Raw genomic sequence first — 22895 nt, forward strand, 5'->3', positions numbered from 1 at the left:
TTGGTATCTGACATCTAAGGTAGCCCAGGATCATTCTAGATTTATTTATGATGGTTCACGAAGTTAAAAAACATGACTGCATTCTTTACTCACTAAAATAACTTGTTTTGGTTTGTAATAAAAAGCATTCTCTGCATATATATATATATATGAAAGAAACAAACCATGACCAAATACTTCAAAAATGTATGTGCATACGGACTGAGATCATAAAGTACTTAATATAAGGGAAATAGACATGTAAGAAAAGTTACATGAACATGTAAATTTGTTAGAAGTATCATGCTTTTTATGTTTCACTATAAAACTTTATAATTAAAGTTCTATTTCTTTTTGAAAAGAAGCATTTTAATCACAAAAAAGGGTAATCCTTCAATAAATAAATAAAAATCTTAATCTATGTGCCTGAGTCCCGATTTACGTCTTCATGTAGTCTCTCAAATCAATAGTGTATTTTGCACAGTGTTTATAATCTTTGGTACCTTGCTCCTGCCCTGTTTTTCTTGGAAACAAGCTCTGATTTGCTGAGGAAAATTTCACAAAGCTCACTGGTAATTAAGAATTCTTTTGGGGTTGGTAATTGCAGCGCCTGGCTGTGATTAACACCAGATTTAGGGCCAAGGGTAGGGTTTTTTAATCGAAGTCATTACTAGAGGAGGAGGGGGAGCTGGCAGCCTCTGTCAGAACAAGTAGAGCAGGATCTGTTCATTGTCAAAATCCAAACTGTTCACAGCTTGTGTGTCTTACAGTGAAGATCTCTGAGGTGCAAATAGTGAGGAAATACTTTTTAAAGTAAAAGTGTTCAATATAGCAGAATTATTCCCAAGTGCTGGAGGGGAATTTGACTTAAAATAATCCATACCCAAATTAGGATATGTTGAAGGAGAAAAATGTTATTGGAATTTGGAGACTAATGGTGTAAAAATGCCTTTTAGGAACAAGAAATGTCTACCAGGCCTGTTCCCTTGGGACATAAACATCTTCATGTTAATTCTCATCAGCTGCTCTCTTAGTTATGTGTGAAACTATATTTAAATGATGCCAGAACAGATCAGTAGAAAAAGAAGCCAAAACACCACATCTTTCCATCTAAATGAATCATTTGACCTTAGGCAAAATAACCAAGTACTTGGAAATGGGTGCATATGGGAATTGTTGAGTAGTATTTGGGGAAATAACAATTGACCTGGGGCAAGGTTTCCTTGGCTGGCTCAAATACCGTTGGCTGCTCGTTATCGGTTTAACGAATGGTTACAGCAGGGAATTCTTTTTGTCTCTGAAGTAACTTTCATAAATCTAGATTGTCTACTCGCATTCTTTTTATATCAGTTACACAGTATGAAGAATTTTTCTGCCTTCATTCACTAATATCAGCACAGTTTAACTTTAGTTCTACTCTATGTAGGCACTATTGGGTTTTGATTTTTTTTTCCAGGAAATATTAATATTTTTTCAAGACTTGCTTCATGTATATTTGTCTGCCAATTTGTTTTTCACCTTTCCGTTTTTCTCTGTAAACATACTTGTTCACAAATTGTTTTGTCATTTATCTTCACTTTTTTTTTTTTTTTTTTTTTTTTTTAATTTTTATTTTCTAGGAATCTCCTGTAAAAACAAAACAAAAAATCTCTTAATGCCATGGTAGAGCTGTTGCATGCTCATCTTAGGATAAGCACTATGCCAAGGGATGTGAAATCCAAGCTTGTGAAACTCGCAGAAGCTGAGTCACAACCATAAAATTGCCTTCAGGCTTCTTGCTCATGCTCATTGTCAGGCCTAGATTTTCTTACTTCGTGCTTGACACACAGGATGATTCAGATTAAAGCAAAGTACTGTTAAACACAAATGAAATCCCACAGGAAATCATCAGAAGAAATAGTGGGATTAACTGAACCAAATGTTTTGCTCTTGATTCTGTCCACACCTTTGTGGATGGTGTTGGGCAGTTCAGTTTCTGTGCTTGGCAAAGCAGGTTCCTTCAGCCTGCCCAGAAATCCGTGTAGATTCAGGGCCAACAATTGCTGCACTCTGGTATTTTTGTCATGTATTGGGTCTCTTAAAGCCTTTTGTCTAAATGAGTCAGTAGAGGCCAACCTAGCACGGCAGAATTACCTTCCCACCTTCTCCTCACTTTCTGAGTCTTTTAGATGTCCAGTATACAGTGGAAAAAAGCCTGATTTGGATGTTTTATGGATTTTCCAAGTGCTTATTTACACATGCAAATAAAACTTTATATAGCAGTGATGAATTTCTAAACACCAGATATATAATGGATGCAGTGTATCTTTTTATGGATTAGAAGGCTAGAGCAGGGCTGCAGACCTGCATATTTTGAAAATGAAATATATAATTATTCTAAAAGGTTGTACACCTCTAATTTAAGACAATGAATTGGTCTATTGTTCATAGCAGCTTTTTATGGAAATACTGTTTGTCACGTGTTCATAGAACTTTCACAATTAATGACAGAATGGATGGAAAGTGACTAGTTTCTTTATACAGACACCCATTTTATTTTTTATTCTTAAAAAGTAATCTACCTCTTTTAAATTTGTAGTTTAATACTTGTTTGGTGAATTTGTGCCACTTTAACTTTCACTTTCACTATCATTCCCATTTTGTTACATTTCTGTTATGGGGACTTTATGTTGAAATATTGTATAAAGCATTTGTAGCAAGTTTAAGAAAATAAAATATTTAAAATTATTTAAATTGTTTTGGACACTTCAATTGTACTATATGTGATTTACATTTTACATTAATTTCATTTTGTTTTCATTTTGGGTTGTTAATCTTGGAGCATGTTCTTGTATTAAAGTTTGCTGTTAGGTATATTGTTTCTTCTATTGGAGAGTGATACAAAGATTATTCTAATGAAAACATTAAAAATTGCAATTTGACATAAAAGTGGGGTTGTCCTTGCTTTTGAATGCTGTAGCTTTGCTGGAGGGCTGTAAATGCAGGTAAGAGCTGAAGAGGGACTTTCCTCCCCCACGTGCCGTCCATCCCGTGCCGTAAGTTCCAGTCGTAGTTACGAGTCCGTGGTGTTGCAAGCACTCAATGACCAACCAGATGGAGATATCATGATGGAAATATCCTGACACGTTTTCTAAAACCAATAAAGTAAACTTCTTAAAAACTTGGGGGAAACTTGCCTTTTGTGTGGAGCGCAGATGTGCCAGGAACGATGAAACAGTGTTCATCCAGGAGGAGCTAAATGTGCTTGTATCCTTCAGTTGTGTCCCCCTGGTTCAGTGACATGAATTTATACCAGATGGCCACTTCTGACTTAGCTTGAGGATTTTAGGTTTTAATTGTGGACACAGCTAATAAATTTAAACTATTTGAATTAAAATTGCATACACTATTTTAACTTCTGATACTTTTCTAGTTTTCTGATACTGTATTTTTCTATTTTTATCTGCTTTAAACTTTTTAAATAGTTCAATAAGAAAAACTGAATGCAAAGATACTTTTTTGGCTCTTGAGAATTTTAGAATGTTGTATTCCATTACCAAAATGAGTGTTCTGCCTCTTGCAGTGGAGCTGGAAGCATTCTGTCCATAGTAGTGTGGCAGCGGGGTGGAATAATGTAACATTGATAAGGCTAAAGAGCATTACAGCAATCAGTTCCTTCACATGCTTCCAACTAACCCAGAAGTAAGTTACTCTTTTATGTAGTTGTCTGTTCAAATTAATGCTTCTGTCTGAGTAAGACTTTTTGGTAAGAACTCCCAGTTTATTTTTTCATAAAAAATAAATGTGGGATGTCATTCCTTGAACGTGTTCTGTCTATAACAACATTTTCCCTGAATTTTAACTGATGGGGGAAGATCTGGTGGAATGATGCAGAGGTTCCAGCATTGTTCATGGAGTGTTTTTGCACTTACTGCAGTTTGGGATTTGCACCACAATGGCAGAGGTGAATCCTTAGTCTACTTACAACAGCAGTTAAATAAAGGAGGTGGGAGGAAGCCACAGTGAAGGTTTCAGTCTTGATTAGGTTTTACTATATTTACCCAAGGGAAAACATTGTTTTCCATACCCAGTGTTGTATTTGAAGGTTTTATAAGAAAAAGGAAACATGAAAAAAAGTGAAAATTCATAGTTTCGAGATTGCTGAGGATGGGACATAAACTTGATGCATTGTTTCCAATCCTTTACTGACAAAGGAAATACCACTTGGTGTTTGCTCTTGCTGCAGTATTTCAGTCACCTTGTAAGGGTTTATTAACCATGTCTAGCAGTGAGCTGATGGTGAGTAAACCAGCCCCATTCTCTAACGTCATGGCAGAAATCCTCTTGCCGTTTTATGTGCAGTTTCTCTGCTGGGATGTTAAATCCTGTTGGGTCCCGAGGATGTGCCACACTGAGATGTTCACCTGTGTTCACCAATTGATCAGGGAAGTGCTGGGTGATGGAGATCTCCAAATGAGAGATGATCATCAAAGAGTTTCAGTCCTCAATAGGTGACTCATTACAAATAGAAATGTGCAGCTTTCATAGTTACTATTGCTACTGCATCTCATCTGCATAATTGAATTTCTCTGGCTTCTATAGCCGCCTCTAGGATCTGAAGCAACAATAAAGCTGTAACGTAGCCCACAAAGTGCTGACACGTCTTGAAATGTATCCAGACAGGCAATGAAAACAATTAAACTTGTCCTGTTTACAGAGACCAAGTGACATGCTGGGTGAGATCAAATGAGTGTCGGTTTAATAAAAACAGCGATGCTGGAGTTGTGGAGAGGGAGATCTGACAGCTTGTGTTTACCTTTTTTTTGTTTTCCATTTTCCAGTTTGCTGGAAGGCATGGGAACCACCTTGTGGCAGCAACTGTCTGAGCTGTGTTCAGTCCTGGGTGTTAGAGGCAATCCAGGGGATGCAGCCAGGCCCCTCCTGCTCTGCAAGCTCCTCAGCCCTGGTGGGAGCTGCCCAGGGGGATTCAGGCTGGGGTGTTTCTGGTTCTCTGGTTTGTCAGCATTTTCTATTGCAAGGCTATTATTTAAAATTCTTGTTTGGTTCCTGGTGATTTTCTCTGGGGAGATGTCATAGAGTTTGATGTCTAAATGTTCAATATTGAATGCAAATAGGAATAGCATTCACTTCATTTACTGTGGTTTGTGACTTCATTTCCAAAATTATGGGCTCAGCTCCAGGTTTTTACTGGAGTTGGGTTTAACCAAGGAGCTGAATTGCAAGAGACAGACAAATAGGTTGTGAATGACCTTAAAAAGAGAACTTAGAAGACCTTACATACTAATTCTGGCTTTTATTTACTGAATGTGATCTGCGTGAGTCACATGATGATGTAGTTCTGCTCATGATGAAAAGGAGCTAAACAATAGATTTTGAACAAGAACATGCTGGTTTGGAGCTGAGCTTTTGTGGTAAGTCTATGATGAGAGAGGGGTGAACTTCCACATCTATTTAATTAAGCTGTAAAAAATAGCAGCTTCCTAGTGGAAAAAAGGATGTACCTTGCAGTACTTTGCAAGAGCAGAATGGTGAGGGAAATATTTCACAGCGAGATGCAAATAAAACACTGTTAAATAAAGCATGGTGTAAGTGTCCGGTTAATGGTTCGTGGCACACATCAAATGAGAGAGTGGGAATTGAATGTTGTTGAAGAGGGATTTTTTTTCCATGTGTATGAATGAGTTGCTGCTATTTCCTAAGCTTTGTTTGGGATCTTTTTTCTTAAATTTAAGCCATGTCTTAGGATATTTTTAGAATGAAATAAATACTAAGGTAACAGACTGCGGCAGGAGTTGGTGCCTCTTTGTGCCCATCACTTACAGATGGTTAGCAAGGGTTAGATGTTTAAAATGCAAGTAGATTGTTAGAGTGGGGATGGGTATAAAGCATCCAGCACGAGATTACTGACAGAACACAGGACCAGGAGTCCTGTGCTGCCTCTGCACCACTACCTACCTCTGACCCTCTTCCTTAGTAAAGAGGAAGCCATTGAGTCACCTCTGAGTGCTGCTTCCCACACATATTTCATCACTTTCCATTCTCATTTGCTGCATCTTTACTTCTCTTAGTAAATCTTTAAAAATGGTTTTGGTAGATCATACTTTTAGGGCATTCATTGGGAAAAGAGTACTGAAATCCTGCTTTCTGGATTTTTAAGATACAGGACAGCAAAACTGAAACTCAAAGGGAAGCTTGAGCAGGCATCGAGTTGGAGGGAGGCTTTTTCTTAAGAGATAGGTAGCTGCTTCATTTTCCTAATTTATTCAAAGATTGAGTGGTTAGTGAAACATAATGTAATCAGCAACATGCACTTTGTATATATATATATATAGATATAGATATATATATATATCTGTTTAATTTTTGAAGACTTTTATGTTTCATGAGCCAGACAGGGTCTCTGAGTCATGTTTCGGATGACAGCACTCCCAGAAACTGCCAGAGGGTTGTGAGAAGTGGCTTTGGCTATTCAGCGGGTGATGTTCCATTTCTCTGAAGTACAAGGCTCGGTGTTCAGTCATTCATGGTGGTCTGGCACACAGCAGGTGAGCAGCAAAACTGAGACTTGCACCACTCAGTGCCCTGTGTCAGTCAAAAAGAGTAACAATCTCATATCTGGGCCTGTTTCAGCAAAGCCTGCCTTGCTTCCAGCTGAGGGAGCTGGGAGTGGGGGGCTCAGCCTGGAGACACTCAGGGGGGACAGTCTCTCTACAATTCCCTGACAGGAGGGTGCAGCCAGGTGGGGGTGGGCTCTGCTCCCAGGGGACAAGGGGCAGGACAAGAGGAAGTGGCCTCAGACTGTGCCAGAGGCTGCCCAGGGACATGGTGCAGTCCCCATCCTGGACATGGCACTCAGTGCTCTGGGTGCCAAGGTGGGGACGGGTCACAGGTTGGACTCGATGGCCTTGGAGGTCTTTTCCAACCTCAGTGAGTCTGTGATTCCTTCTGCAGTTCAGGCAGTGCTGCTCAGCAAAGTTGAGTGCCTGTGTAAATGCAAGGAGTTTTTCAGGGAAATGATTTTGTTGGGAGTGCAGAGGATGGGTTTCCTGCTCAGGCATCTGAAGGCTCATTGCCACAGACACACCGTGTGTGCAAAGCCCCCAGCCGTGACTCAGTGGGGGAATTTATGTAGTGTTCCTTTAGGTGTCGAGATCTCTGCTCAGCATTGCAGTGTGGAAGGAGGTGGGAAGATGAGAAATACTGAATTCTTACATCACTGAGCTGCTTTGAAGAGCTTCACACTCAAACTCTACTGTCACTGGAACTTGAAGTTGTATTCTCCATTCATTATGGCAAATTCAGTATGTCACTCATTACCTTGTCAAATCAAAAGTACACTTTGTTCTATGGTTTCTTTTTTATGTAATGAGATGTGCAGGACCGAGGGCTCATCCTTGTTCTGCTGCCCTCCAGCAATCCTTTTCAACTCTTTTGGTGTCACCATTTCTGTATAAAGCTACATAAGTGTTCCCTATGTGTGATGAAAGTTTTCTCATTCTGTTAGGAATGTGATTTAGTAGATAGAAATTTTTTATTAAATCACATTACCTGACAGTATAGAAAATGAATTTGAGTACTTCTATTTTTAATCCAAAATTGTTCACCTTTTGGCTTGCAAAATACTCTGTGCCACTTTAAAAGGGCAGGAAGACAAATTGCTGACATGATACTGTTCATCTAAATTTATAGGTGTACCCCAAGATTTCTTAAGTGACTAAGACTCTAATCTCTGAGCTCAACTTGAACTACCTTCAGGGCAACTGATTTTCTGAAGGAGCTCAGAAGCTCTCTCAGTGCTGAATTCCTTTTAAAGTGGCTACTTTAGGTCACTGGTTGCTTTTGAATATGTTAAACACCATTTTAAAACACCATTGTAAAACACTATTTTACTTAAATAATAAATTTTAATACATTAATTTTAGATTCCCCCTGGTGAGCTGCAGGCATGGTGTGAGATTTTTTCCAGCAGTTCTTGCTGTTGGTTTGGTGTTCATCACCACAGTTCCTCGTGATCCACGGGGAGTGGAACTGAGCCAGCAATGAAGAAACTGAAACTGTGGAGCACGTGTGAAAAAAAGCAATTTGTGAGTTCCTGTGGGGCAGCGGTGCTGCTTTAAGGGTTTAAGTTCTTTGAAGCACTGTGGCTGGAGAGTGCTGGTAGGTGTCTTCTTGGAAGTCGAGAATGCAAAGGATCTCAGTAACAGGTTTTTCCAGTTTACATTCATGAAAGGCCTGACCGTAATATTCATGTTCTGGCTTTTTGCGCCATGTGAAGGAAAGATAAAATCCTGACGTGCTCCAGCTCTTTCCCTGCTTCCCTGAATAAACACACATAATTCTCCAAATAGCCACAGTACAGCACACTAAGATCCTTTTAGCTTTCTGCTGCTTCCCCATTTTCTATACAGTGAGTCAGGACTTTTCCATACAAAAGGAGACATCCCTTTCAACAAAATTCTATCCATAAACCTTTTTGTCTTGATAAATACTTTGTTTCACTGAAAGAGACGAACGAAGGTCTTTTACTTACTGGGTGATGTTTTTTATATTTTTCCAAGTCCTTGCTTTATATATTTACTTTCCCATTAAGCAATATACTGCTGCCAGAAAGTACATTTCAGTCAGGGTAGCAAGACTGTGGTTTAATCTCACTGAGAACAGAAAGCCCAGAAATGGCATTTATCCCCCCCCAAACCTTCTTCCTTCCCTTCTGGCCTGTGAAATTACTCAGCCTAATTCTGCAAAACCAAGAATTTGGGTTTAAACATCCGCATTTCTATTTTTTTTTCCCTAGGCAGTCAATGATTTGTGTCAGCTTAGCTATTCTTTTACTTAAGAGTAGGAAACACTTGATAGAATATGTTCCTGGCATGCTTATTGTTAAATGTAATGTGGAATGTGTGTGTGTCTGAAATTTTGGATCATATCCTTGGGGTTATTTTAAATTTTAGAGTATAATCCTTGCAGGAAAAAAATACTTTAATTGAGGTAAAAATGTGAACTTAATCCCCTGAATTTTTACAACATACTGCCATGATTTTGTTCACTGAATTTCCCTGGTGGGACTGGCAGCCACCTTGGATCACTCCAGCCTTCATGCCCACAAATACCATGGCTTATTTTTCTGGGACATTTCTAGAGAATTAAGCTAGCAACTCAGGAGAATGTTAATTGAAGAAGTGTGGTAGAAGACAAGCTAATTTGAATAAAAAATCCCAAATGTATTTTGGGAATGTCTTACAGAAGGGCGTGTGCCAGGGTTTGGCATTTTTCCTGGCCTTTGAATTTGTGTATGCTGCTCATGGCAAGTCTCATGGGGAAGCCTGGGAAGGTATATGGAGCAGGAACTTGGTTTGGACAAATTAAATATTCCAGAGACAATTTAACCTGTAACAGTAATGCGGGTGGTGTGGGAATCTTTTCCTTTGTTCAGTCCTCTGCTTTAAGGCTGCAGATTTTCGGAGTGACCTTGGCAAATCCCTTTCCACCTGACTCCGTTCTGGATCTGAAAAACTGGGATTATGGTACTGACTCACACTACAAAACACTTTCAGATTTGAGGATGGAAAACTTTAAGAGCTGGGATTTAGCATCTTTTTAATTGTAGGGAGTCTCACCAAATTGGGTGATTTATCTCTGCTAGTTTGGGTATGCCCTCAGTTGTGAGAGAGAGAGCTTTAGGACCTGTCTCGATGTAGAAAATAGCCTCATGTAACTTCTGGGTTAGCTTTAATTTATGGAATAACTGGTGCATCTACCAAACTATTTAGTTTAGTTTTAAAGTCCTTAGTTGACAGAGAAAAGTTTGTGCACACAAGTCCTTTCTGCTACCTGACATTTGGGTTCTGGCCCTTTTTTCCTTCCAAGCAGAGTATATTTTCTGATTTTTTTTTTTTTTTTTTTTTTTTTTAAATGACTTTTTTTTCTGGCTAGGACTGTTCCCTAGCAATGGTTCTGGCAGAGCTGGGGTAGCCTGGGCTGTGCTGTTGGTCTGGGCTGTGCACAGGGGTGTGAGGGGCTGAGCCCTTGCCCCTTCCCATGGAATCATCCCTCAGCACCATTGCACAGGGTGGCTCAGAATTCCTGTTCTTTGCCTGTCTCCAGTTACCCAGCACTGAGATGGTGAAAGCAGGTGCAAAGTGACAGTGATAAAAATAGCAATTTCAATCACTGCTGCTGATGCAGCAGGGGGATCTCAGCTCCCCTCCCTCTCGGAGACCAGCTCTCCTTGCACACCCAGGAGTTTGTCAAAATCATCCCAACATCCCAGCTCTTCTTTAAACAGGCTCTTAAATAAGAGTTGTCCATCCACTCCAGGTTAGTGTTGGAGCAGAGGAGGGCCCTCATTCCTGGCAGCTTTGGCAGAGCAGACACAGCTGTGGTTTTGGAGCATGGTTCATTGGGAGCACTATGGAAAGGCAGAGTAAGAACTCCATAAGGAACTCAATTTCATTTTCTATTTAGAAAAATATCCTTTTCTACCTCATTCCTCTAATCCTCAGCTTCCAAATAACAAGCCATGATCTATTCACTTTAAAGCTTGAGGAAATTAGGAGTAAAAAACCATAGAATTCTGGAGTAGTTTGAGACCTTAAATCCCATCTCTTTCCACCCCCTGCCATGGGCAGGGACACCTTCCACTGTCCCAGGCTGCTCCAAGCCCCATCCAGCCTGGCCTTGGGCACTGCCAGGGCTGGAGTAGCCACAGCTTTTCTGGGCACCCTGTGCCACCCTCACAGGGAAGAATTTCTTCCTAATGTCTGATCAGGGTGTGCATTTGAAAATATAGATCAGATTTTCCCTGATATTTATTCTCTTTGGATTTGAGCCTTTTAATATTTTTTTTATTTAGGTTTCCCTGCCTCACTGCGTGCAACAACACACAGATGTCATTGATTCTAGAAGAACTTTAAGAAGTCATAATTAATATTTTGACAGAAAGCATTACTTACATGGAGACATTCTAAACAGAAATAAACTAAAATTTCCCTCTTCTCATTATAGTAAAAATCTGAAGCCAAACAAACTTAACTTATTTTGGATATTCTGCTGTTTCCCTTGGTAATAATCCTTATATGGAACAACAAAAATCTGGCTGTTGTTGACCTCCCCATTACCACTTTCTGGTTCTTCCACATTGGCTGAAGGTTTCAGGATTGGATTCACAAAGGCTGGAGTGGATGATTTACATAGAACAATAACAAAACTTTTGGCAGGCAATTTTAACAACCAATTTTAATTTGAAAATAATTGAATTGCTTGCTTTTCAAAATTTCTGTGGTTTTGGTTTTCTGTTGTAATGGAAAGTTTTGCACTTCTTTATGTCTAACTTGCAGTCACATTGTGTGTAAGGACAAGCTGAAATCTCCTTTCAAGGGTGTATATTGAACTCTAAAAATAACCTGGAGAGAAACCTGGCTTTTAACTTTTTTTAGACGTGTTGCTGTGTAAGAAAATGATATTTCAAAAGATGTTCCCTTGGAAGAACGTAAGTGGTTTGGTTTGGTCAGAATTTTGAAGAATTTGCCTTGAGAAGGAAGGTATGTAATTACCTATGGGGGTGCTCAGGTGTGAGGGAAAGCAGACAAGTTTGTGCATGAAAAAGGTGCTGAATTTAAAAACAAATAAGGGATTTTTTGGAATCTTTTAGGGTATGGAAGTTTGACTTGGGTATACATTTGAACTGAGATTGTATGTCTAGAATACAGCAGAAGCAGTTGGACTTCCCTTGCTTTGAGTCGTGTTCAGGCTTTCTTCTTGAAATCACAATCAACTGAGGCAAAAAATTACAATTTTACAGTAAAAATCTCTGATTTTCACTTTCACTTTGGGACTCTTAGTTTAAAATTTGAAGTGCAGTAAAGGCACTGCTGTGACCTGCACGTGTCCTTGTCAAGGCTGTCAGTGCAATAGTGACAGGAGTGTTAGACCTGGGGAGAAATGCCCAGATGTGGTGTATGCTCTGGTAAAGTAAAATTCCTCTTTCAAAAACTTGTATTTTAAAACCTGATGTGGACAGTCCTGAGAGAATAGAACACGACACTTCCAGTTTCTGATGTTACCTGTGGGTTTGTCTGTCCCGGTCAGACGGTCTGGGACATGGAGTGGGAGCCTGGACACTGCTCCCAGTTGACATTATCTGTATCCTGCTTGAATAAACTCACAGGGTAAGTTCAGAACAAGGCAAAAATAGCCTCTTGCCTTCAGAAGTGGCTCTTGGTACTTGCGGTGTGGGTGGAATGTCGTTTTCCTTTCTCATGGCTTACTAAAGCACGTCTCTGGTTTTGTTCGTGCCCGGTCCCTGATGCCCTTCTGCCTCTTTGCACAGTTGCCGGCTCCGCATGGCCTCTAGATGTCCCTCCTCCTCCTCGCATAACCCCAGCAGCAGGCAGTGCAAGAAATCCAGCTCCACCACATCCCACTTCTTCAAGGCATAGACCCTGGGCATGTCTGAGCAAAGCAGGTACAGCCGCACAGCGCGGGAGGGTGCGCAGGGCTCCCCTCTCTGCTCCCAAACCCCTCCGTGTTTCTGGGGGCAAGGAGGGCGAGGCGCTTTGGAGGTGTGAGCCACAGTGCCCTTGCTCTTGGAGCTGGTGCAGCTGTGCTTTGGGGGAAGGCTGAGAGGCTGAGAACTGCATCCCCTTCCATGCTGGAAGTGATGCTTCCAGTCCAAGACTGTGAGACCACTGAGATCCCTGTGCCATTGCTGGCTGCTCTGTCTCATTTCTGGGGTGGAGGGTCTCTAGGGTTTGTTCCCTTTGGAGCTTTTTGCAAGCAATAATCTCCTCTTGAAATATGTGATGTGCTAATCCCAAAGGGATAAGGTTTTCTCTGGTCATGGGTACCTACATACTGTGGATCAAAAGGATGTGTGAGTGTAGTCAGCCCTTTACCCCTCGTGGAATGTTTAAGGAGAGTTTTGTTCATGATCTTTTAACACCTGAGGTGTCGCTCTTCTGGATCTTAGGGAGCTTGAAGATGGTGATTATTTTTGGAAGGATGGATTTTATCCCTGTCTTGGAAGGAGTGGTGTTTGTATATGATTGTACCAGTGGGCCAAGTGCTTTGGGGTCTTTTAGGCTGAATGGGTGAACACTGGACAAATGTCAAGTGTCCAAAAAAATGTATACCTGTGAATGTGCATTGTGCTGGCTGCTTTGGTGGCCCACCACAAGCTCAAAGACCAGCATTACAATGCAAATTGCAGTGCTGTGGCAACATGCAAAAACCTTAGCTGGGGTAGTGGTGAGATAAACTGTGTAATGAAGCACTATGGGCTTGGGCAAATTAATTACCCAGCTCCATGTATTGGTGAGGCTGAGCTGATTTTTTGTTGGTTTAAACAAGACACTGTTTTCTGCTTCTTCATGTCCCCACCATTAACTTTCAGATAATAATCTCCTTTATACTGATGTAGCAGCTAAGGAGCAGGATATTTAACATGTGTAAAGCTAAAGGCGACAATGAGTACCAACAAAATTAAGACACTGCAGCCTGAAGTTTATTCTTTCTTAAAACCATTCAAAAACCAACTTTTGAGGAAATAGCTAGTAAAATTCTGAGGTTTGCTATCTCCTGAATACTGGGGATGGATGCTAATGAATGTTAATATCTCTAGCTGTGGCACAGACCACTTAGTTGTGGTCCAAATCCAAGCGAAATTAAATCATGGGTGTCTCTTTGTTGTACAGTGGTCACTGAATGACTTGTCCTGCTTCCAGCTCCATGGAACATGGAACATGGAACTGTGACTCCTTAAACTATTTCTGATTAAATGCAACTCTCTGTGTATTTTCAGGTACCAGAAACTTCTGACTGGAAAAGGTGAGGTGAAGTAACCCTCAGGCATTATCCTCTCCTGCTTTGCTCGGATGAGGTGAGATGGGTTCCTCAGCAGACGACAGGGACAGTAGTTTCTTCTGCTGGAAGTGATGATGTGCTTCTGTCATCTCACCCTTCCTTCCAAGGGAGGGAGCACAGAGCAGGCTCCTGCCTTCTCCAGAGAGTGATGAACTGTGGATGCTGGGGCAGGGTGATCTCGGGGTGCCCCCATGCGTGGAGCCCACGTGCCAGCACGGAGAACAGCATGGAGAAGTGTTCAGGCATCTGCAGGCAAAGTACCCATGCTCAGAGGGTGATGGGTCTGGGTGAGTCTCCTCTTTCTGGGAGAACACAGAGGGTTTAACATACTATGCAATTAAATTCTGAAGAGACATGCTTTTAGTTTCTGCTTTACATCCTAATGGGTAAAGAACTGGTCATGCCACAAAAACCACTGGAGGGAGTGGTAGGGTTTCCTGGGGTTTCCACATGTGAAGTCTGTGGGTGCCCCAGTCCCTTGACTTTGTACCAGTAGCTTTAAGGGACAGATGCTGTTGCTTTTGAAGTGCATCAGGACACGTTTTTTGGGAAGATCAGCTGTTACATGATCCTTGGGAAATGCACTGATAGCCCAGTTCCATGAAGGGACAAACATCCATTTCTCAAAAGCTGCCATAACTTGTGTTGCCAATCTGGTGTTGTTTAGAGTCAGGATTTATTTATTTAGGGACAGTATCAAACACAGGTGTTGTTGTGCAGTATCAGGCCAGACTTGTCCTCAAATACAACATTTGTCCTTAAACAGAGCACCTGTGTTTGTGTCTCCAGACATGTGTTTGTTTTCGGGGGTGCTGTCCAGAGGCCATCCTTAAGCACAGCCATTAAAGACTAATTCCAGAAACACACAGATCAGATGATAAAATGCAGTGCAGGAAGGTCTCTTACCTCTTTCCTGTCCCCAAATGGGGTCAATCCCACCCAGGTGTATCATGTGCCAGTTCTGGGCAGAACTTCTGCCCAGTTCACCCACCAGTCACCACAGGTCCCTGGAGGCCAAGATCAGCCTTTTTCCTTGGGAAAGAAAAGTGGCCAGCCCAGGTTCCTGATGTCAGTTTGTAGGGTTCCCTTGGGACTGTCAGGGCAGCACAGGTTTGAGGTGGGGGCAGCTTGGGTCTGCGACACATCCTCGATCGTTTGGATTTTTGGAGGTGTCCGGCCACTTCAGGGCCACAGGCCCCTGGAGACACAGACCGGTCCTTTTCCCTGGGAAAGAAAAGTGGCCAGCCCAGGTTCCTGATGTCAGTTTGTAGGGTTCCCTTGGGACTGTCAGGGCAGCACAGCTTTGAGGTGGGGGCAGCTTGGCTCTGCGACACATCTTCGATCGTTTGGATTTTTGGAGGTTGTCGGGCACTTCAGGGCCACAGGCCCAAGGAGAAAAAGACCGGTCCTTTTCCGTGGGAAAGAAAAGTGGCCAGCCCAGGTTCCTGATGTCAGTTTGTAGGGTTCCCTTGGGACTGTCAGGGCAGCACAGGTTTGAGGTGGGGGCAGCTTGGGTCTGCGACACATCTTCGATCGTTTGGATTTTTGGAGGTGTCCGGCCACTTCAGGGCCACAGGCCCCTGGAGACAAAGATCGGCCTTTTTCCTTGGGAAAGAAAAGTGGCCAGCCCAGGTTCCTGATGTCAGTTTGTAGGGTTCCCTTGGGACTGTCAGGGAAGCACAGGTTTGAGGTGGGGGCAGCTTGGGTCTGCGACACATCTTCGATCGTTTGGATTTTTGGAGGTGTCCGGCCACTTCAGGGCCACAGGCCCCTGGAGGCAAAGATCAGCCTTTTTCCTTGGGAAAGAAAAGTGGCCAGCCCAGGTTCCTGATGTCAGTTTGTAGGGTTCCCATTTGTATACATCGTTTCCATGTGTTTTGCTGGAGTGTAAATAAAAAAAAATATTCAATAAATTTGAATCAACCCTAATAATGATAACCCCTGCTCCCTCCCCCTCCCCCTTTGGCTCCCTTTTTTTTTTTTGTTGTGTGATTTAGGCATTTTTTTTCCCCCACTGTATTTCTTCCTTTGCTTCTTCTCTTAGTTTTCTTTCTGTGACGTCATTTCTGTCCATCCCTAACTTTGTTTCTGTTTCTCACTGTTTCTAACTCTCTCTCTCTCTGCTTCTCTATTTCCCTGTATGTCTTTTCTTCTGTTTCTCTCTTTCACTATTTCTAACTATTTATTTTTCTCTCTAGTTGATGCTTTTACTCTTTATTTCTTTTTCTCTCCAGCTTCTCTTCTTTTTTTTCTCTATTCTTTTGTCCTCTTTTTCACACTCACCCTCTTTCTTTTTCACTGTAACCCTTCTCATTTTTTACTCTTTGCCATTCTTTTCCTATTTCTTTTCCTCTTTTAAGTGCTCTCTTAAGTGGTCTCTTAAGTGGTCTCTTAAGTGGTCTCTTAAGTGGGCTCTTAAGTGCTCTCTTAAGTGGGCTCTTAAGTGCTCTCTTAAGTGGGCTCTTAAGTCTGTCTTTTTCTTTCTTTCCATCTTTTCATTTCTAACTTTGTTTCCCTTTCTAGCTTTCAAAAAGCAGCAGTAGAAACTTTCAGGCTCCCTGGGAGTAAAATAAAAAACAAACTTTAAATAATTATTAAAAAAAAAAAGAATTTACTCCCCGGGAGCCTGAAACTTTCTACTGCTGCACCGGACATATAGTATTTCTTCTTTTTTATATATACCTATACAACCCCTAATTACTGCTCCACCTGGCACATTACAATACCCACTACCCACATCACCCCCACCATGTAGACACCGCCATCTTGCTCCCCATCATGTGACCCAATGGGCGCCACCATCTTGCTCCCTGTCACATGACCACACGGATGCCGCCATTTTGTAGAGCTAAGGAGCTGCGTTCAGGGTTAGGCAGCAGGGGTTAGGGTTGCGGTTCGGGTTGGGTTAGGGTTGCGGTTAGGGGTTGGGGTTAGGGGTTAGGGTTAGGGTCAGTTTGTAGGGTTCCCTTGGGACTGTCAGGGCAGCACAGGTTTGAGGTGGGGGCAGCTTGGGTCTGCGACACATCTTCGATCGTTCGGATTTTTGGACGTAGCCGGCCACTGAGGGCCACAGGCCCCTGGAAACAAAGATCAGCCTTTTTCCTTTGGAAAGAAAAGTGGCCAGCCCAGGTTCTTAATTTCAGTTTGTAGGGTTCCCTTGGGACTGTCAGGGCAGCACAGGTTTGAGGTGGGGGCAGCATGGGTCTGCGACACATCCTCGATCGTTCAGATTTTTGGACGTAGCCGGCCACTCAGGGCCACAGGCCCTTGGAGACAAAGAGCGGTCCTTTTCCCTGGGAAAGAAAAGTGGCCAGCCCAGGTTCCTGATGTCAGTTTGTAGGGTTCCCTTGGGACTGTCAGGGCAGCACAGCTTTGAGGTGGGGGCAGCTTGGGTCTGCGACACATCTTCGATCGTTTGGATTTTTGGAGGTGTCCGGCCACTCAGGGCCACAGGCCCCTGGAGGCAAAGACCGGTCCTTTTCCCTGGGAAAGAAAAGTGGCCAGCCCAGGTTCCTGATGTCAGTTTGTAGGGTTCCCTTGGGACTGTCAGGGCAGCACAGCTTTGAGGTGGGGGCAGCTTGGGTCTGCGACACATCTTCGATCGTTTGGATTTTTGGAGGTGTCCGGCCACTTCAGGGCCACAGGCCCCTGGAGACAAAGACCGGTCCTTTTCCCTGGGAAAGAAAAGTGGCCAGTCCAGGTTCCTGATTTCAGTTTGTAGGGTTCCCTTGGGACTGTCAGGTCAGCACAGCTTTGAGGTGGGGGCAGCTTGGCTCTGCGACACATCTTCGATCGTTTGGATTTTTGGAGGTGTCCGGCCACTCAGGGCCACAGGCCCCTGGAGGCAAAGACCGGTCCTTTTCCCTGGGAAAGAAAAGTGGCCAGCCCAGGTTCCTGATGTCAGTTTGTAGGGTTCCCTTGGGACTGTCAGGGCAGCACAGCTTTGAGGTGGGGGCAGCTTGGGTCTGCGACACATCTTCGATCGTTTGGATTTTTGGAGGTGTCCGGCCTCTTCAGGGCCACAGGCCCCTGGAGACACAGACTGGTCCTTTTCCCTGGGAAAGAAAAGTGGCCAGCCCAGGTTCCTGATGTCAGTTTGTAGGGTTCCCTTGGGACTGTCAGGGCAGCACAGCTTTGAGGTGGGGGCAGCTTGGCTCTGCGACACATCCTCGATCGTTTGGATTTTTGGAGGTGTCCGGCCACTTCAGGGCCACAGGCCCCTGGAGGCAAAGATCAGCTATTTTCCCTGGGAAAGAAAAGTGGCCAGCCCAGGTTCCTGATGTCAGTTTGTAGGGTTCCCTTGGGACTGTCAGGGCAGCACAGATTTGAGGTGGGGGCAGCTTGGGTCTGCGACACATCCCCGATCGTTTGGATTTTTGGAGGTGTCCGGCTACTTCAGGGCCACAGGCCCCTGGAGACAGAGACCGGTCCTTTTCCCTGGGAAAGAAAAGTGGCCAGCCCAGGTTCCTGATGTCAGTTTGTAGGGTTCCCTTGGGACTGTCAGGGCAGCACAGCTTTGAGGTGGGGGCAGCTTGGGTCTGCGACACATCTTCGATCGTTTGGATTTTTGGAGGTGTCCGGCCACTCAGGGCCACAGGTCCCTGGAGGCAAAGATCAGCCTTTTTCCTTGGGAAAGAAAAGTGGCCAGCCCAGGTTCCTGATGTCAGTTTGTAGGGTTCCCTTGGGACTGTCAGGGCAGCACAGGTTTGAGGTGGGGGCAGATTGGGTCTGCGACACATCTTCGATCGTTTGGATTTTTGGAGGTGTCCGGCCACTTCAGGGCCACAGGCCCCTGGAGACAAAGACCGGTCCTTTTCCCTGGGAAAGAAAAGTGGCCAGCCCAGGTTCCTGATGTCAGTTTGTAGGGTTCCCTTGGGACTGTCAGGGCAGCACAGGTTTGAGGTGGGGGCAGCTTGGGTCTGCGACACATCCTCGATCGTTTTGATTTTTGGAGGTGTAACGTCCACTCAGGGACAAAGGCCCTTGGAGGCAAAGATCAGCCTTTTTCCATGGGAAAGAAAAGTGGCCAGCCCAGGTTCCTGATATCAGTTTGTAGGGTTCCCTTGGGACTGTCAGGGCAGCACAGCTTTGAGGTGGGGGCAGCTTGGGTCTGCGACACATCTTCGATCGTTTGGATTTCTGGAGGTGTCCGGCCACTTCAGGGTCACAGGCCCCTGGAGACAGAGACCGGTCCTTTTCCTTGGGAAAGAAAAGTTGCCAGCCCAGGTTCCTGATGTCAGTTTGTAGGGTTCCCTTGGGACTGTCAGGGCAGCACAGGTTTTAGCTGGGGGCAGCTTGGGTCTACGACACATCTTCGATCGTTTGGATTTTTGGAGGTGTCTGGCCACTCAGGGCCACAGGCCCCTGGAGGCAAAGATCAGCATTTTTCCTTGGGAAAGAAAAGTGGCCAGCCCAGGTTCCTGATGTCAGTTTGTAGGGTTCCCTTGGGACTGTCAGGGCAGCACAGGTTTGAGGTGGGGGCATCTTGGGTCTGCGACACATCTTTGATCGTTTGGATTTTTGGAGGTGTCCGGCCACTTCAGGGCCACAGGTCCCTGGAGGCAAAGATCAGCCATTTTCCTTGGGAAAGAAAAGTGGCCAGCCCAGGTTCCTGATGTCAGTTTGTAGGGTTCCCTTGGGACTGTCAGGGCAGCACAGGTTTGAGGTGGGGGCAGCTTGGCTCTGCGACACATCCTCGATCGTTTGGATTTTTGGAGGTGTCCGGCCACTTCAGGGCCACAGGTCCCTGGAGGCAAAGATCAGCTATTTTCCTTGGGAAAGAAAAGTGGCCAGCCCAGGTTCCTGACGTCAGTTTGTAGGGTTCCCTTGGGACTGTCAGGGCAGCACAGCTTTGAGGTGGGGGCAGCTTGGCTCTGCGACACATCTTTGATCGTTTGGATTTTTGGAGGTGTCCGGCCACTTCAGGGCCACAGGTCCCTGGAGGCAAAGATCAGCCATTTTCCTTGGGAAAGAAAAGTGGCCAGCCCAGGTTCCTGATGTCAGTTTGTAGGGTTCCCTTGGGACTGTCAGGGCAGCACAGGTTTGAGGTGGGGGCAGCTTGGGTCTGCGGCACATCTTCGATCGTTTGGATTTTTGGAGGTGTCCGGCTACTTTAGGGCCAGAGGCCCCTGGAGACAGAGACCGATCCTTTTCCCTGGGAAAGAAAAGTGGCCAGCCCAGGTTCCTGATGTCAGTTTGTAGGGTTCCCTTGGGACTGTCAGGGCAGCACAGGTTTGAGGTGGGGGCAGCTTGGGTCTGCGACACATCTTCGATCGTTTGGATTTTTGGAGGTGTCCGGCCACTCAGGGCCACAGGCCCCTGGAGACAAAGACCGGTCCTTTTCCCTGGGAAAGAAAAGTGGCCAGCCCAGGTTCCTGATGTCAGTTTGTAGGGTTCCCTTGGGACTGTCAGGGCAGCACAGCTTTGAGGTGGGGGCAGCTTGGCTCTGCGACACATCCTCGATCGTTTGGATTTTTGGAGGTGTCCGGCCACTTCAGGGCCACAGGCCCCTGGAGACAAAGATCAGCATTTTTCCATGGGAAAGAAAAGTGGCCAGCCCAGGTTCCTGATGTCAGTTTGTAGGGTTCCCTTGGGACTGTCAGGGCAGCACAGCTTTGAGGTGGGGGCAGCTTGGCTCTGCGACATATCTTCGATCGTTTGTATTTTTGGAGGTGTCCGGCCACTCAGGGACACAGGCCCCTGGTGGCAAATACCGGTCCTTTTCCCTGGGAAAGAAAAGTGGCCAGCCCAGGTTCCTGATGTCAGTTTGGAGGGTTCCCTTGGGACTGTCAGGGCAGCACAGGTTTGAGGTGGGGGCAGCTTGGGTCTGCGACACATCTTCGATCGTTTGGATTTTTGGAGGTGTCCGGCCACTCAGGGCCACAGGCCCCTGGAGACACAGACCAGTCCTTTTCCCTTGGGAAAGAAAAGTGGCCAGGCCAGGTTCCTGATGTCAGTTTGTAGGGTTCCCTTGGGACTGTCAGGGCAGCACAGGTTTGAGGTGGGGGCAGCTTGGGTCTGCGACACATCCTCGATCGTTTGGATTTTTGGAGGTGTAACGGCCACTCAGGGCCACAGGCCCCTGGAGGCAAAGATCAGCCTTTTTCCATGGGAAAGAAAAGTGGCCAGCCCAGGTTCCTGATATCAGTTTGTAGGGTTCCCTTGGGACTGTCAGGGCAGCACAGGTTTGAGGTGGGGGCAGCTTGGCTCTGCGACACATCTTCGATCGTTTGGATTTCTGGAGGTGTCCGGCCACTCAGGGCCACAGGCCCCTGGAGACAAAGACCAGTCCTTTTCCCTGGGAAAGAAAAGTGGCCAGCCCAGGTTCCTGATGTCAGTTTGTAGGGTTCCCTTGGGACTGTCAGGGCAGCACAGGTTTTAGCTGGGGGCAGCTTGGGTCTGCGACACATCCTCGATCGTTTGGATTTTTGGAGGTGTCCGGCCACTCAGGGCCACAGGCCCCTGGAGACAAATATCAGCCTTTTTCCTTGGGAAAGAAAAGTGGCCAGCCCAGGTTCCTGACGTCAGTTTGTAGGGTTCCCTTGGGACTGTCAGGGCAGCACAGGTTTGAGGTGGGGGCAGCTTGGGTGTGCGACACATCTTCGATCATTTGGATTTTTGGAGGTGTCCGGCCACTCAGGGCCACAGGCCCCTGGAGACAAAGACCGGTCCTTTTCCCTGGGATAGAAAAGTGGCCAGCCCAGGTTCCTGATATCAGTTTGTAGGGTTCCCTTGGGACTGTCAGGGCAGCACAGGTTTGAGGTGGGGGCAGCTTGGCTCTGCGACACATCTTCAATCGTTTGGATTTTTGGAGGTGTCCGGCCACTCAGGGCCACAGGCCCCTGGAGACAAAGATCAGCATTTTTCCATGGGAAAGAAAAGTGGCCAGCCCAGGTTCCTGATGTCAGTTTGTAGGGTTCCCTTGGGACTGTCAGGGCAGCACAGGTTTGAGGTGGGGGCAGCTTGGGTCTGCGACACATCTTCGATCGTTTGGATTTTTGGAGGCATCCGGCCACTCAGGGCCACAGGCCCCTGGAGGCAAATACCGGTCCTTTTCCCTGGGAAAGAAAAGTGGCCAGCCCAGGTTCCTGATGTCAGTTTGTAGGGTTCCCTTGGGACTGTCAGGGCAGCACAGCTTTGAGGTGGGGGCAGCTTGGGTCTGCGACACATCTTCGATCGTTTGGATTTTTGGAGGTGTCCGGCCACTTCAGGGCCACAGGCCCCTGGAGACAAAGACCGGTCCTTTTCCTGGGGAAAGAAAAGTGGCCAGCCCAGGTTCCTGACGTCAGTTTGTAGGGTTCCCTTGGGACTGTCAGGGCAGCACAGGTTTGAGGTGGGGGCAGCTTGGGTCTGCGACACATCCTCGATCGTTTGGATTTTTGGAGGTGTCCGGCCACTCAGGGCCACAGGCCCCTGGAGACAAAGATCAGCATTTTCCTTGGGAAAGAAAAGTGGCCAGCCCAGGTTCCTGATGTCAGTTTGTAGGGTTCCCTTGGGACTGTCAGGGCAGCACAGCTTTGAGGTGGGGGCAGCTTGGCTCTGTGACACATCCTCGATCGTTTGGATGTTGGGACGCACCCGGCTACTGAGGGACATAGGCTCCTGGAGACAAAGACCGGCCCTTTTCCCTGGAAAAGAAAAGTGGCCAGCCCAGGTTCTTAATGTCAGTTTGTAGGGTTCCCTTGGGACTGTCAGGGCAGCACAGGTTTGAGGTGGGGGCAGCTTGGCTCTGCGACACATCTTCGATCGTTTGGATTTTTGGACGTAGCCGGCCACTGAGGACCAGAGGCCCATGGAGACAAAGATCAGCTTTTTTCCTTTGGAAAGAAAAGTGGTCAGCCCAGGTTCTTAATGTCAGTTTGTAGGGTTCCCTTGGGACTGTCAGGGCAGCACAGGTTTGAGGTGAGGCCAGCTTGGGTCTGCGACACATCCTCGATCGTTCGGATTTTGGGAGGTGTCCGGCTACTCAGGGCCACAGGCTCCTGGAGACAAAGACCGGTCCTTTTCCCTGGAAAAGAAAAGTGGCCAGCCCAGGTTCTTAATGTCAGTTTGTAGGG

At 45.5% G+C, this 22895-nt stretch overlaps 1 protein-coding gene across 5 annotated transcripts in view; it reads left to right on the plus strand.

Moving 5' to 3' along the window:
* Window positions 1-14086, plus strand: part of PRDM2 (PR/SET domain 2) — a 63452-nt gene extending 49366 nt beyond the window's left edge. The window contains exons 9-10 of one of the 5 annotated variants that reach the window (XM_053962946.1): window positions 12308-12442; window positions 13778-14086. In XM_053962946.1, the coding sequence (XP_053818921.1) occupies window positions 12308-12416 (109 nt within the window). In that variant the 3' untranslated portion in view covers window positions 12417-12442; window positions 13778-14086. Of the gene's footprint in view, window positions 1-1598; window positions 2707-2938; window positions 3192-12307; window positions 12443-13777 lie in introns of those variants that run through there. The other 4 variants (XM_053962948.1, XM_053962947.1, XM_053962950.1 and 1 more) reach the window with 4 other exon arrangements.
* Window positions 14087-22895: the final 8809 nt, after the last annotated feature.

This window comes from Vidua chalybeata, chromosome 22 (assembly GCF_026979565.1).
Source record: "Vidua chalybeata isolate OUT-0048 chromosome 22, bVidCha1 merged haplotype, whole genome shotgun sequence".
In the NCBI taxonomy this organism is placed as follows: Eukaryota; Metazoa; Chordata; class Aves; order Passeriformes; family Viduidae; genus Vidua; species Vidua chalybeata.